Genomic DNA, 16698 nt, shown 5'->3' with positions numbered 1-16698 from the left:
TGTGATGGCTGTAAGAGCAGTGGAAGGGTCTAAAGCAAACCCTTAACCCCTTTTTCTGCACCCACTGCAGGCTCTTGAACAAGCCATAGAGTAGGATAAAGTTGTCAACTTTGCATCTTCCTGCCAGTCAGCAACTAAAACAAAAATTCCATAATGTAAGGAAAAAAGTTGGGACTAGGTTTTTCCCAAAAAAGTGCCTTTGAAAAAAAGGATAATTCTGTTACAGTTACTGCTTTTTACCTTGGCAAAGTACACAGGGAATGGGGCTGCTAAAAGAGCGCATCAACTAAATTAGGGTTAATTAGAAGTTCTCCCAGATAGCTGGTGCTTCATCAGCAACAAAGCAGCATGTAAATAAATCTAATTTCTCTCCAAATAAACTCTTCACAAGCTTAATTACAACAGCAACAATATCTCCCCTAGCCCCCCCTTTTTCATTAGTGGGAGCGGCTCATTATGAGCTGTATCTGGTGAGGGCTTTCATGAGCAGGCCAGAGCTGGCCCTCTCACAGCTGTCCTTTGAGGCCAGGAAGAAGTGGAGGAACTTCCAGCCTACCTGGAAGAGCCCAATTAAAGTAATTCATGAGAAATTTGAGAAGCAGAAAGCACTGTGGAAAGAAAAAAAAAACCAACCCACACCACTCTATTCTGGAGAGGTTTTGTTAATTACTTAAAGTATTTCCACTATTTGGATTATTTGCTGTCTTAATTTCTTCACTTTTATTACTCATTTGACAGCACAAAATATGGACTTCAGGTTTTATCTGTTCTTTTTATTCTTTTTTGCCATCCATCGTTCTCATGGTAGATCCAAGGGTTCTTCCAGTTCCTGGTGCTGTATTCATACTGCTGTCTCCTGCTCTGACACTTGGGACTTGCTGAATGAGGGGGTCTGAGGAAGACTCAGCTTTAAAGTAATTTTAGCTTTAAGTCTTTTAAATGTCTTTTCACACTTCTTTTGCTATATAAGGCTAGAAGAAAAAATTCAGGAAGATATTAGTGAAAAAAGTGATACCATTGCTAAAAGGATGAGCACACTGGAGGACTAGTGCAGCTCACTGCTTATTTCAGGGATAAATAGCTGAAAAGCTCTATTCAGAAATTAGTTATCACAGGGAAAGTGCAAACCTGGGTGCCAGTTTCAGCTGGGTGCAGAAGTGCTCTGCTGAGGGCTCATTCAAAGGGATTAACTTATTTCATTTGGTGCTTGATATATTGTCCTCTGTGATTTAAAAAAAAAAATAAAAAATTTATATCTAATACTGTTGAAACCAGTGAATTCCTTATTACACAGTGTCACATTTCAGCCGATCCTAAATTAATAAATGAGCAGCAGCAGAATAGCATGCAGCACAATTCTAACAGCATGAGCTGCACAGAAGTATATTTCACTTAGCTCCAATTTAAATACTCTGCTTTGCTCGATTTAATTATGTGAAATTACTGAATTAATGGCTTTGTCAAGTGAAACGTGTAGGACTTCAAACTTCGGTATTAAGGAAAGAAATTAGAAAGGAAATCTGAGATACATTAATTTTTGCATGTGGGCTTGTTTTAAACTCAAACTGAAATTTTACTGAGCCCACAGCCCAAAATCACTTGTTTTAAGCCCAGGGAAGAGAGAAAGGGCAGGAAGTGGCAGGAAACTTCCTGAGTCATCCCTTGTTGGCTTGTGTTGATCTCCTGGGTGTATTTGCTGGGCAGGTTCGGTGTGTGTTTGTGCTGCAGGAGCTGGCCAGGGAAACGTGGGAGGGAAAACTCTGCAAAATCCAATGGTTCTTTAATAACTTGGCCACCTGTTAAATACTCTTTCCTGTGCTGCACAGTATGATTTTCTTATCTCTTTTCTGATTGAAAATCTTGTTGTAACAGTTGCTTTTTTCCACGTTCATTAACTGAATTCTTTTGCTGTGGTTTGAATCCCTGCACCAGGACACGGTGCCCAGCCTGGTGCTTGGCTGTGCAGAGATGCACAACGAGACCTGAGTGTGATATTGCTGAAAGCTTGCAAGCCCTGCTCTTTGAAGCTGTTTGGACACATAGGTGCCTAACTCTCACTCATTTCCAATTTCATGGCTTTTTACTACAGTCTGTTGCCACTTGTGGGTATTAGCCCCCTAAATCACTTGGGCTATCTACAGATGTCCCTCCCAGCCATAGCTGGAGCAGAGTAAAGGTACTGTTCTCCTAGTTTCTGCTCTCTGTGCTGGCACTGACCCCCTTGAGCCTTGGAAGGCTCCCCTTGAGCAGCAACCTGAGCCTCTGCCAGCAGGAACTGGTTGCAGAGAGACTTGAGCATGGGTTTGGGAAAATGTGGCTTTTCCTCGTGTGCATTTGAAACACCTTTTTGTTTTTTCCAGAGCAAGCCAGATTTGTAGAGAGAAAATCAGTGAGGGTTTTTTCCTCCAAAGATGATGTAGGGTATTTCATCAGACCATAAAACCCACAACTAAGTTGTGGTCCAGGTTCAACCCTCTGTACCCTGGATAAAAACAGAAGTTTTAACTGAGAAGTTAACTCCACAAACCCGGCCCCACTGAAGCCTCTCAAGTCTTTAATCACAGTTTTGAAGACTTCCAGGCACACTTATCACAGAAGAGGGTCCCTTCTGTGCTCCTTCAGCCTCACATTTATAATTCCCAATGGAAAATGATCCAGGCAGGTTCTGAGCAGCCCAAGACCCATGAGAAGGTCAGTGAAATAGTTATTGCTTTCTCTAATTTGCCTGTATTTTAATTCCTACTCCAATACATTTTTTGCTCTTGTTCCACTTTTTCCCCCTGTATTGATGCACCCCTTGGTTCCTGACATTTTGCAGAGGGCTCTCTTACTCTCTCACTCCTAATGTTCTGGGGTTTTTATAGTATAAAAGGAGGAATGTAAACGCTACCTGTAGGATCCTACCAGTTTGTTTTGTGAAAGGCATTCCTTTCCAGCAAAGCTTTTAAACAAATCTGTATTTCAAGCATGGGGAAAGTGCATTTTGAAAGGAAATATATTCAGGGACCTAAGAGGGTATTTTTGTATGGAGTCCTTGCTCTGCTTACATCTTGCTCCTGTGTGCGTACACTGAGGGCTGTACACTGAAGACACAAATTCTCCAGGACCAGAACTTCCTGCAGAAAGGACAATTCAAAGTCCTGGACCTTATGGAGGAACAATAAATGAATCTACATTTTGAATTAGGCAAAGGGGCATCAAAATACGTAGTGGCATTTATCGCTTATGGTAAATTACATCATCTGTAATTTTTCTCTTTGAAAATCAACAGGTTTATTTTAATAAAGGGTTCCAGCAGCTGCTATTTTGAGCAGAACCAGTCAATACCTTATTTTTGCATTTGATATGCAGCTGCAATAACAAGCCACATGTGAATTTTATTAAGCCTTCTGAATATTCTGTCTGTTCAGGGAGCTATAGATTTAAGTTTTGCAGATATCTGGCTTTACCTTGAAGTAAAAAAGCACCAAACAATGAAAAAGCCACAAAAAGAAAAAAAAAAAAAAAAAAGAAAATCGTTCACACCATTTCCTCAAAGAAAGGAAAGGGTTTGTCATGCCTATGGATTAAAATGTGATTAAGAAGTCCCATGTTAGCTGTGAGTGGAATTCCATAGGACTGCTGGAAACAGAACACTTTTCTTCAACAAAGACTTGAAAAACAATAAGTTGTTTTATTAAAATATTCATATACCTAAATAAAGTTTAAGTGTCATTTTTCTTCTGAAAAGTTACATGTATTTATCAGAGTATGATGGTCAATAGTATTTAGCAGTTGTATGTGAAAGAGTGAAAAGCACATTTTTATGATGAAGTGCACTTCTCTTTGAAGTTAATACTTGCTGCATTCTAATTTCTTTGTGCATATAAATGAACTTTATATCTAAAATGCATGCATGTAAAATGGATTTTAGATCTGGTTTGATTTGAACCTCATTATTGGAACTGAAGGTGGCAGTTACTCCCATTCAGATGCACTTTTGGAATCTGGAAGTGGACCGCAGCATCTTTTTTCAGAGTCAGATAATGTGTTGCATGGCAGTCACACATCTTGAGTAAGTGGATCTGAAGTAAGTCCTCAGATGACTGTCGAGCAGTTTGGGTGCAAATGTATTTTCTGATTTGGAAGCCTCAGAGATGCACAAAGCAGATCTACAGGGTTTTGAGGCTGTCCTTTCCAAGGAGCAGGTTCCTGGTGTAGAAGGGGGTGCTGCTCACCTCACAGCCCTGTGGAGGGACTGTTTGCTGCTGGCCTGGGGAGGTCACCCTGAAGGTGACCATGGTCAGTGGCTGGACAGTGTCCCACAGTCAGGCGCTGCTCCAGCCAAACACTTGGGCACGCTCTGGGCTGCTCCACTCCGCCTTTCCTTGCATTCCCTAAAATTCACTTACAAGGCTTTTTGTGTCAGGGAAGTGTTTGCATCCCATATTTATCCTGTTAAACTGGCTGCCAAACACTGAAGAGCTGATAAACACTATGTGCTGTTAACACTATAAAGTACAATCCCACTGCTGCTTGCATGCAAATAAATAATAATAACTCAGCTCTTTGTCCGCTTTTCGGAGTGTAAGTGCATTTGTCACATAGCACAGTAACATCTAAATCATTTTAGTAAAAGCACTAGAAAGGCTGAAACATTACCTGCAGCTACGATTAAGAGGAAATTTTACTGTTTGGTGTTGTTTATATGATTTCCTTATTTGATTTTTTTAAAAACACTTTTAAAATGATGTGATGCTTAATTACTGTTGCTGGGTCTCACTTTTTAAAAACCTTTCACTGAGCTATTTCACCTTCCTAAGGACTGAGGGATTGGCCTGTAGGCTAAAAGTTACAGTGAAATACTCATTAAATCTTTTCTTGCAGCCATTACAGACACAGATATCTTTTTAATGTGCTTGGTCAGTTTTGAGGCTGCTATTTTTGTTACTAGCCATAAATCAGTAGCAAGTATTTTTAGTGTCATCAGTGAAAGGTTAATAAAAGTCCATAATTTTCAGACGTATGTCTTTCGATTAGCTGCTCAGAAATTTCTTTAAAAAGGGGGTGTAAATTGTTCCACTCTAAAAACTGGAGACTGTGTCCAATTTGTGCATAAATTGAAATTGTCTTTCTAATAAGAGTCTTTAGAAGGTGTGGGGTTGACTTCAAGGTAATGATTTAAACATAAACTGACCCTTGATGAGGGAGCTGGAGTTTCAGTTTAATGTGTTTCTGCAATTTTCTTTCGCCTTCAGTGCCTTCAAATTCCACACAAATAATTCCTTCATAACAAGTGCCTTTTCAGAAGATGTATGCTGCTGACAGTTAATATAAAATTATTGCCCCTGAATGCATTTTCGTAATTACTTCCTAGAGAACTGTCTTTGTGTTAGAAGACATTTCACACTTTAGTAACATAAGTGTTTGGGGAGAACATGAGTAATAATTACAGGCAGTCTTTCAGTGAAAATAAACCTAAAAAATTATAAAAAAGGCTAATGTTAAAGTTGGTTAGAGACAGTGAGGAATTTATTCATCACATTATGCCTGTCTGTATATTTTCCTAGTTTAATAACCCTTCAGTAACTAAACTTAAAAAAAGCCATAAAGAACAGAGAAACTGCTTTCTAATTTTTAAGCAATAATGAAAAGTGACATGCTTCTAGAGACAGAATAAAGAAACTCAATCTGAATGCTCCTATAGGAGATTTCTGCTACAACAGAAAATTAAATGGCTCACAGTTTGATCAATAAAAAAATTAACAGCATTTATTAAAAGGTTTCTCTAGTATGTTGACTTAAAGGATACTATGGAAGTCTTGATGCAAGAAGACCAGGGTTGTAGGGTGGATTTGTGTATGTGAATGTGATGTGTAAGAATCATTGTCTGAGCAAAGCCAATGGGTTTCAGGTTAGATGCTGGATGTAAGTGGCTACACAGTTCTAGAGAGCTTGGAGCCAGGACTGGCTGTAAAAACAGACATCGTTTGGGAGTTGCTACACTCAGCCCAGCAGCAAGGTTGGATTTGCACACAGGCAAAGATAGCAAAGTGTTGCTTTCACTGGACAAAACAGGGCAATTGTACCACATATCTCTGAATATATGTATGGTGTATGTCTATAGCGGAGTGTAGAGATGTAGGTGGGCTCAGGTGGAAGCAAGGCACTGCAGGGCAATAGGTTTGTTACCCAATGTGTGTTACCCATTCTGTGTGTGATATCTGTGGCTGCTACAGCAAAGGAGAGTGCAACGAGCTGCCAGTCCTCTGCTGCATGCTCCTGCCACTTTCCATGCCTTTAAACTCCAGGCAGACACTTGAGGTTTTCTTAAACTGCTGCTAATTTGAGAAAATTGCATCCTACCTGAAGGAAGATGGACATTTTCCCTGAGAAGTGTTGGTAAGCTAAGAGAAGGCTGCTGAGAGGCAGCTGTGGGATGTGCAGGGGTGTCAACACCAGTTCTGTGAGCGGTGCAGGGCCAGCAGAAGCAGGTGCAATGTTGGTGCTGGCAGCAGTTACTCCTGGGGTGCTTGGAACCCCTTTCTCTAAGAGTGTGTATACCAGCAGATATGGAAGGAGGTGCTGTACCCTACTAAATTAGTTTTTCTTTGCCAAATTGAAGAATGCTGAGAACTGTCCATTTACTTGCAAATTACTATGATTTAATCGTACCGGAGTGTAATAAGGCTCTGTTGTGAAATGTTATCATGTGCGCTTCCTAAAATCTCGGACTTTTGTATATTTTATTGTTAACACCCTTCACATAAAACAGTATTACTGGTGTAATCTGTGCTTCTTCCCGTGGGTTATTATGCAGAAACAGCCAGCACTGAACACTCTCCCTCTTCCCTTGCCTTTCCAAAAGAAGCTCTTGCAGCCACCGTTGCTGCTTGTTGGTGGAGGCTGCTGTCAGAGGCAGACAAATGACAGCTCGTGGAGGCTGCAGCGGCCATAGCCCTAGGAGGGCACGAGGAGGTAACAATATGCAATTTTCATGGTTCGAGGGTAGCCTTATCCTACTGTTCTTCATTACAGTACTGCAGCGAGATCAATTTTATTAAGTTGTAAGTCTTAGGAGGCCAACACCATTAACTACATGCTGGATCAAATAATTTTTTTTGGTATTATGATTGTTTTTTTCCCCTTGTTGAGGGAAGGCAAGATCTGATACGTGGATCTGGTCAGCCTGAGAGAAGCATTGCACGGCGGCTGAGTGTCAGCAGGATTGTGCGCCTGCACTTTGCTCGCTTGCCCTGTCATGTAGTCATCCCATGTGATTTACCATTGCATGAATGTACTGTGGTGTTCCATGCATTATTCCTTTCTGGCTCTTTGTTTTTCAGCTAGGCACCTTTTTTCTTTACCACATGTGGTTTGACACCATGTGAAAGTGGTATGCTGCACTGCATGATGGAGGACCAAACCTGCTTGTCTTTGATGCACATAGGGATGATTTGATGTGTGGAACGAGCTGCCTTTGATACCTGGTCGTGGTCCTGGGATGCAATCCACGCTTTCTGACCTGGTTAGCTCGGCTGGAGCAGATTTTTGGTAGCTTTGTGTGGGTATGGTAGCAGAGGTTACGGTGGCTCACAGGAGGGCCCTGGCCCATTGAGAGGTAGCACACACGCATATCTGTGTTCAAAATGGAAGTGTTTAAAAAAGACATTTTTTGAAATGTTGCAGAGTCACAGAGTGGGAGTACCCAGCAAAGGCAGGACTTCATCCTACAATGAAGATTTCAGTTTAAGTTTGTTTGTGATTTAATTACTGAAACACTAGTGACTTTTTTGGCATTTGTTCATTCTTTGATCACAAGTACAGAGAACTTTGGACTCTATTTCTATGTTCCAGAGCTAAAGACAACACTAAAATGTAACAAACCACATAAAAGTAGAAACCTCCCCCACACTGATTTGGCATTTGACACTGAGCAAAACATTCACTAACAAACGTTTAGATTAGGCTTTTCCTTTAAGTCATTTGTCTCTTTTGTTCTCACTTCCTAATTATGGATGAAATTTCCTTTCCTTTTGTCTTGCTGGGGTAGCCCTCTGGCCTCGGGGCAGGAAGGCTGCACCCCTGGGTGGGCACTGCAGGGCTCTGCCAAGCCCCAGGAGGTGTCAGTTGTTTGCCAGCACCCATCACTCCTCCAGCAATTAGCTTTAATTTCTTCAGTGCCATCTACTTTTATCACTTGTCCTGCATCTCAGGAAAACTTCTAGAAATAACTGTAGTCCTGTGTGAGATCTTTGTTTTTGTTTGGACCAAGGTGAGGAGCAAAGAAATGCCTCTTTCCTGCTCTTCATTTTACATTTTGCCTTCCAGCTGCCGGAGCTGGGCAGTGCATGTCCATGTGTGTGTGTGTAGGTGTTTATGTGGTGCTTTGCAGTGTGCCTTTGCAGCCTTAGCTCTGTGTGGCAAAGTTGCTGGGACAGAAAGTGCTGCCTAGCACTGCATCAGTGTGTGCCTGCTGAAAAGAAGCAACTCTTCATGGAAGCCCCATTGGACCTATTTAAAGCCAGGCATGACCCTGCACTAAATAGCGTGTTCCTAAGAGCAGCCCTAGATTTGAAATAAATCTCAGCTTCAAAAAGTCAACACACTTTAAAAAAAAATTTAAAAAGCCCCAGAAAATTTATTGGCAAAAAGATAGAAAAGCTTGCCTGTCCTGTATTGTGTTGACAGAATAAAAAATTTAAACTGTCCATAATTGATTCCACACATGAAAAAATAAGCTGATGTTGGTTTCTTTTCAGTTTTTCTGGCCCATGTGTTGCAAGGTATTACCCACTTCCAAGTGTTTCAGTGGAAATTGTAGGTAGGCATCAGCATCTTTCCAGTACGGCTCTGTCTTTGCCCTGCCTTCAGTCCTGCCCCACTAACTGAAGTCCCCAAAGCTGTTTGCTGTGGCTTTCATGGCTGGGCTGAGGCTGAGCCATGCTAAGCTCCAAGCACAGTCCCAGCCTGGTGGCAGGGCCGTCTGTCCCAGGCTGACTGAAGCAAGGGAAATCTGCTCTTGACTTGAGCGAGGCCCAAGCTGAATATGGTACATGTAATCTGTTTCCAAATATTTGGCTTTAGGAGTGCGTTGTTCCTGTAACAGAGCTGTTTTGAACACAGCTCAGAAGGCATTTCTACTGACTGCAACTTTCAAACTAGGCCTTTGGGAATTCACTTTTTCATCTTTGCCAAGTTTGCCACATTCCTTGGACCACCAGGTCAGGCAGGAACACTCCCAGTTCTTGCTATGTCTCCTTTGAAATAGTAGCTTTCTAGAGCATAAGCTGGCTTGTATAGAAAAAAACAAGAGTCATTAACAACATTAAGTTTAGTGGCAATTAGAATAACATATTCCTGACTGTTGGCCAGATTGTTTAGGTCATAGGGTAAAATATTCTTCTTGTGTAAAGCCCTGCAGACCTTCCACTGTGCTACAGGGGAAAAAAGGGGGGCAAAAAAAAAAAAAGAAAAGAAAAACAAAAAAGCCCCCCCACCCCATTTCCTGACATTTTGGGCAGTGAGGTATACTTTTAAGACTGACCTCTCAAATTGTATCTTCTCTTACTCATAAAAGAAGATTGTTAAACCATCATTAGATGTGGCAGGGTCACTTAAAAATTACTCGTAATACCAAAGTGTCACCCCCTCTTTGGAACTGATCAGTGATCATTTATCCTGATCATGTATCCTGATGCTGCCAGCAGTTCCCTTCTGCTGGCATTTGCCCCAGCCTTGTGTGTGAGCTGTGTGCCTGTGGTGCCGTGCTCTCCTCACAGTGGTGTTTGGTGCACAAATTCCTCCAGGTTGGTAACTGAGATTATTGCAAATTTTTTAAGCAATCTAGGTAGAAACTACTTGCTTTTGAATTAAGCTTACTAAGATCCAAGGCTTAAAAATGGAATCTTAAAAATTAGCTGCGGCAGTAAACATATCTGTGCTTGATGCCACAAGGCAGCCACTGATCTTTGGAAACTGCAAAAGGTCCTGTTGGCTCAAAGAAGCCCCTTTGCTTGGAGGAGTGCAGACGTGTCCCCTCAGAGCCAGGCCCAGCTCCAAAGCCACCCCTGCTCGTGGTGCCAGCAGCACCTTGGTGACTCCAGCACCCCTGGCAGTGTGCTTGCACCCACAGACGACGTGCTCCTGCAGTTCTTGCCAGCAGGAAAGCTGCAGGTTAAATCTGTGAACTGCTACAGCAGAGCTCTGCAGAAACGAGTTCCCGAGGAATGCTCGTGGCCTGCTGTCCTCATCAGGGAAACTGAGCTCATTGCGGGAGCAGCTGGGCTGCGTTTGAAGCTTTCCTTGCTGGCTGGACCACCCATTCCCATCACTGCCCTGCTTGTTTTGCTCCCCTGGGCAAGGAGTGAGTGTCTCCCCAGGGCCGCCCGCACCCCTCACACCCTGCTGGCAGCCTGTAGTCAAACCCCAAGGAACAGCACCGATTTTTCTCAGCAGTGTTTGGTATTCGCGAGGCAAGCACGAAGAGTGCAGCTCTCAGCAGAGGAATCTGAAGACCATTTTGTTTGACGGACAGTAACATCGAGGTGTGGCAGACATGTACAATTCCTTCAACTCACCAAAACCAGCAAAAGAATCCCATTGTAAAGCAGTGCTGCATTTGCTAAATAATTTCTACAAGCTTCACTCTTGTGTTATTTGACATACAGCTCTGTCAAGTAACGACATTTTTGAGAAGTTGCCTGGAGGATCAGATTTCCCATTCAACAGGGAATTAAAAAATGTTTCTGGAATTTTGCTTTGCAGTGGGGAATCTATTTTCTTATCTCACATTGTACAATTTATTTTTCCTAAAGCAGTGTGCTAAATTATTTGTTATTGTTGGACTCGGTCGAGCAGCTTTATCCCTGGTGTAGTCACGAAGTATTGGAGTAAAACCAAGGATGAATTTGTCACAGTGTACTCACCAGATCAACTGGTCTTTAGGTTAACTCTCAAAAGACAGCATTTCTGCTAAAAATATTAGTGAAGGTCCCTTAAAGCTCCTCAAAGTTGCCTAAAAGCTTTCTTCTTCAGGTTGTGGTGACGTCAGTTCAGAAGTGCTTCCCTGAGCCCTTTGTCAGCAGGCAGCATGGATGCAGGTGCCAATTCTTTAGGTTACATTTATATACTTGGACTCTTTTTTTAGGTTTCTGTCATGAAACTGGAGAGCTGACATTCTGATTTATTAACTATCAAGTCTGCAGGACATAGGCTTTAAAAAGATTGAACGAGCTAAAATGTTTGTGATTGCAGTCTGGAATGAGACACTGTATAAAGGTGTGCCAAGTAAATATGACAAAATGTAAGTGATAATTTGAATATATGCATTAAATGATGTGTGAAATAAAGCAAAGCTAGCATAGGTCTAAAAGTGACTTATTATTTGGTGAAGCAGTAATAGAAGAGAACCAGAATTGTGCGGTTTTTTCATTACAAGACATTTTTATTTAAGGAAGACGCTATAAAGCAATGAGGTTCAGCTAGTGGCATATTATTGAATAAACATAGTATAGATGATGACTTACAATATGGAGTGCTTAGTGAGTGATACTTTTTATAACTAAATCCTTAAATTCATTACTGCTGTGTAAGTGGCATATCTGATTTTTAAGATGAATATTATATCTTGCCCTTAATGGAAATTTTGTAGTAGAAAGGTATGTATAATTTAGCAGTAAAAGAAACTGAAAATGTGCAGATTAGTTAACTGCTAAGAGGGAGGCTGTGACACACCAACGCAGGCACTGATTTTTAATATTTCCATTGCAATTGGAATGGAAATATTCCATTCGTACGTCATGTTACGAGAGCTCCGTGGAAAGCTGCAGAGTGTTTTACACCGGTTGATTTATGTTACCATGCGCAGAGCAGAAGATGGTATGAAATGTGCTCTGTCTGGATAGTGGTAGCAGAGCTCTAGTAATGTGTGTCTGAATTGCAGTCCTTGTGGTAACCAGTTTTCATCTTTAATAAATTTTATTTTCATCTTTGTTTCATGTTCTCAGCATTGGTTGTCCTTAATCTTTTTGGCGCTGATCTGAAGAGGTGGAGGCAGCCCTATTTCAGCTGGTCACCAAAGCCTGGCCACCATGGCTAGTGTGCCTAATGGGTGCTTTCCCTGCTGAGAGGGCAGCAGGGACTTAGAAGGGAATTTTCAGCTCTGTGGCCTCTCCAGAGAGCCCAAGCAAGCGTTGGCTGCAGTGCTGCATGGACTGGCTTCAGGCACACCTGGGTTTCCACTGTGGCCAAGGGGGTGTCCTGGAGGTGGGAGGATGTGGCTGCAAGCTTATCCCTCACAAAGGCCACTGAGGATGTCCTGGAGGGGGTGAGCAGCTGTCCTGCCACCCACCCCACGGCCAGTGGAGAGCCAGCTGCTCCCTGTGTGGAGCTGCCACCTGCACAGCCCTGGGGTGTTTGGCCCCCACACTGGGGAGTTTCTGGAGCTGTCAGAGAACTTGGTCTCCCTGTGCACAAACACAGATAAAAACTTGGGGGGGTTGGCAAAGATGTATGTGCTAGCCCACACTCCGGCCACAGACCAAGATAAAAAATATCGGAGAGACCTGAAGGTCAGATGTGCTGTGTCTGCTCTCAGCTAGGTCAGCACAATGTCAGGCTCATCTGCCCAACCAAGTGCCTCTCATTAGTTCAGCAAGACCTCTCATGTCCTGGGGTACGTGTGTGCTTTGGGATATTCAGCTAGAGCATTTTTTTCGCTTGTTGTTACTAATATTGGGGCTTGGGGGCGGTGGGAAGAGGAGAGCACTGAGAATTAAAATTCAGCACATGCCTTTTCTTTGCGGGCTGTAATTAATCTTGCCAATTTTTAAAGCTTTGAGAATCTGGTTAAGTGATAAAACACTAACAACTTTATATGACAGAGTTAGAGGCTCCTGCTATACACCCACCAGAGAAGATTAGGAGAGAGTGTTTGCAGGATTCGCACTAAGCAGCAGAGAATACAGTTGAGAATTGTTGCACCACATGATATAAAAACCACATTAATATAATGAAAGGTGTTGGGAATAATGTGAGAGCGGCTGTAATTAAATGTATCTTAATAAGCACAACATCCTTCTTAAAGCTCTTATTTTTCAGACCTCTCAAACTTAGAGGATGTTCTTGCTGTTGGCAGGTGGCCTGGGAGGAGAGCTGGAGAGCGAAGCGAAGGACAGCCGGGCCCTGGAAGAGAGGAACAGTGTGACGAGCCAGGAAGAGAGAAATGAGGAAGATGAAGACATGGAGGATGAGTCAATTTACACCTGCGATAACTGTCAGCAGGACTTCGATTCACTGGCAGACCTGACTGAACACAGGGCACACAACTGTCCTGGAGGTAATGTTAAACTAGCTTTACAGTTCTGACAGGTGGTTAGCTGGGTAATTGGACATAGCAACAGCTTGAGGCCTCAAGTGAGATTAAAGAATTAATAATGTAATTTTACAGTTAATGTAATTTTATTGTGGTGCCTTGGGCAGCCTTTGTTCACTCCTTTAACAAAATTAAAATAAAAGCAACAGCTTTCCAATTGGAATCTGTCAGTAATTACGTTAGACAAAAATGTTGCGGAGTTTTTTAATGCTAAAAGTGTCAGGCAGGTATTTTTCCCTCTCTCTCCAAATGTAGGAAGATTAAAAAAGTTAAATGACTGAAGTGTGCAAAACTCCCAGGAAAAAAGGTCTCTGAACCCCTAAAAGAACATGATGATTCCTGAGATTAAAATTCATAGTGCGAGTGCTGTAATCCCACCCTAAAAATACAGCATTCTCCCTAGGTTATTATTACATTGCCTTTTGAATTTTATGGAAGTGAGGATGGCATCAGCCTACGCTGATCTTGATTTTACTTTCTGTAAAGTAAGAACAAGCTCAGACCACCGGTGTGAACAATTGCAACATACCTTGCTTTTCCAGGGCTTCCTCTGCATGGCCGGCGGTAGCAGCAGGTACTCAGCCAAGCACGCTAAGCCGATTTACAGGGGTAGGAAAAAGCTTTGCAGATTTTACCAAAGATTAAATAAAATCTTAGGAGGGGAAGCACAGAATATGTTCATATGTATTTAAATCAGGGATTCTTATCTTTCACCTTCCCAGAGTTGAATACTCCGCCATCATGTCTTCCTCCACACTCATCTAAATTATTTTTAGGCTGTTGCTGTTATGGCAGACGGGTAGGTCAAGGCTGGCAGAAGGCAGAAGGGTTAGTTTCTCCTCTGGTGCAGCAGTATCCCATCATCTCTCCCCTGAGTGCATATTCCTCCTGGCCACTTAATTTGTTTTGTAATTAGTCTATGTTTTCTGCTCTCCTTTTTGGGCATAAGTAAAATGATGCTCAGTGAAGAAAAAACACAGGGGATGGAATACAGCAAGGGAGGGAGGGTCAGGTGGAGGCTTTGGCTTGGTCTCCCTCCCACCCCAAGAGCACCCTCCCTTGTCTCACTCTGGCTTGCAGAGGGGAGGCCTCCCTGCTCTTGTTCCCATCTGCTTGCTGGGAGGAAGGACAGAGGGATGTTGGGGCTTTTCCCATGCTTGCAGTTGGATAGGGATTGCAGTCCTAAGCCTGCCCCCAGGGCTCCTTGCTCTGCACTCTCATTTAAGCCCTGCACAGGCTGCAAACTTGAAAGTGCGTAAAATCGAAAGGCCACTTCTTGCAGGATAATTTCCCAGCCAGCTGACAGCCATGGCACTGGCCTGAGACTTCTGCACATGGCAGTCTGCTGCAGGGGAGTAAGCAGGAAAATGTAACTTTCTGTACAGAAAACCCCTTGCTTTCCAAACTGGAAGGTGAAGTGCACAGCCCATGTGCATCAGTCCTTTTCAAGGAAGAAGTGCCCTGGGCTACTGCTCCATCACTGCCCGGTCTCCTCAGTTGTGCTGGGACAGCTGCTCATGGTGCTGGGAGTGAGCCCCACAAAAGGAGGCTCTTTTTAGCCCAAATTCTGCTTGGGTCTGGTTCCCTGTGTGGTCCCCAAACAGCTGTAATGGCACAACAGGCAGAGGGGAGCGGGCACTGCTGAGGGGGACTCCAGAGCAGGAAAGTAAGGTTATGACAGGTGACAGCAGTGCTATGAAAAGGAGCAATTTTTTTCCAGAGGCAAATCTGCATTAAAACATAGCAACCTAGAGATTATATTCATGTAAATTCAGTCAGTGTTTTCACACCTCAGGGTTTTTTTTTATTCTCAGTGTAGTAGTCTCTTAGTGAAACTAAGAAAAATAAATTATATTTTTAGGGATATATCAAAACGATTTGTCAGTATTCCCATTGCTATTCTTGATTGCAGGTAGCATAATTTTGTCTTCTTTTACTGTCTTCACATGTGCAGATGATTTCCAAAGACATTTTGTCCCAAAAAGGCAGCATATAACTATCTGCATATACATGAAATAAGTGCTAATTGTCTCCACGTGAGGATAATCCTTGCTCCAGAACAAGAGTGTCTGTTTTCTATTTAGTTTAATCTAGTGGCCTGAAGTGATTTAAAGTAAATAGGAAGATTGCACTCATATATTTTGGAATGAGAACGTTTCCATGAAGACAATGTGGAATATTTCCTGATATTCACATACTTTACCTTGTGGAAAAAACAACCCTTTCAGATACAGCAGTTTGATACATGGCATGAGAAGTTTTGAGGAAAGCATGCAAAATGTGTATCTTTGTTCAATTCATTTAAAAAGACTTGCACCACCTGGGTGAAAACCTAAGACCGCATTAGGAAGTGTGTAATATTTAAAGATTTTCCCCTAAAAAAAGAGTTATTTGCCTGTGTCCTTAGTTACCCTGCACTCATTTTCCCTGTGACACCTGCCTGACACACCTGGGGGTGTAATGCAGTGGCTGACCTCTTGGCAAGCTAGATTTTCATGTCTTAATCTGAAGCAGGGCTTTCAGTCATGTCTATATGGCTCCAGATCAATACAGGTAATATTTGTAGTGATAATATCACCAGGCCGATAATACAACATAACTAATGACTTCCTTTGGGATACTGAAGTTAGGAAGGTATTGTAGCTCAGGAGCGTTGCAGGATTACAAGAGATCACGCCAAAGAACAGGATAAACCATCTATTTCACTGGAATCCCTTAGAAATTCATTACAGTGTGCTGAAGTTATAATACAGTTTGAACGCAGCTGCTTTGACATGTAAGGAAGTAACAAACAGCCATTCCCCTCCTTGCTTTTTCATGTATTTCAAACTTGTTTCTTTGAGGACAAAACACTGATGAAATCTAGACATCTCTGGTAGCATAGGTGCACAGCATTCCTTTTGATGTCAGTGTAGTAGAGATGTTCTCCTTCTGACAGAATTAGGTGTCTTTTATACCTTTTGCTCACGACTGATGTCTGTGCTTGCAGGTTGTAGGTTCCCAGTGTCTATGGGGATAAGAAAAAGGCCTAAATGGGGGCAGCTTGTACCAAAAGAACATCACATTTCCTTATTGGCTTATGCCTTCCCTTGTTTCCCAGCTTGCCCCCACAAAAGAGAGCTCCTGCAGCAGTCCTGGAAACAGTAGCATCTTGAAAAATACTCTGAGAACAAAGGAAAACACCTAGTGTATACACTGGATGTGTTAAGCTTTTAAAATTACTTTAAAATTCACTGGTATCCCATATCCTCTAAACTAGAGAGGACTAAGTAATTGCCATTGTCATCATGTGCAGCAAAAAAAAGCCATGTGTTTTTGCATGCTGCTGTTACAGTGTAGGTGTA

General features: G+C 42.4%; 1 protein-coding gene across 4 annotated transcripts in view; it reads left to right on the top strand.

Moving 5' to 3' along the window:
* Positions 1 to 16698, top strand: part of ZNF423 (zinc finger protein 423) — a 262152-nt gene that overhangs the window by 89106 nt on the left and 156348 nt on the right. For all 4 annotated transcript variants that reach the window (XR_009278371.1, XM_058845965.1, XM_058845963.1 and 1 more), the window contains one exon: positions 13118 to 13318. Coding sequence is in view for 3 of the 4 variants with exons in the window: in XM_058845965.1 (XP_058701948.1) it covers positions 13118 to 13318 (201 nt within the window). In the remaining variant the exon portion in view is untranslated. The remainder of the gene's footprint in view (positions 1 to 13117; positions 13319 to 16698) is intronic.

Source organism: Poecile atricapillus, chromosome 10, assembly GCF_030490865.1.
Source record: "Poecile atricapillus isolate bPoeAtr1 chromosome 10, bPoeAtr1.hap1, whole genome shotgun sequence".
NCBI lineage: Eukaryota > Metazoa > Chordata > Aves > Passeriformes > Paridae > Poecile > Poecile atricapillus.
The sequence above is the reverse complement of the archived record's forward strand: the minus strand, read 5'-3'. Positions and strand labels throughout refer to the sequence as shown.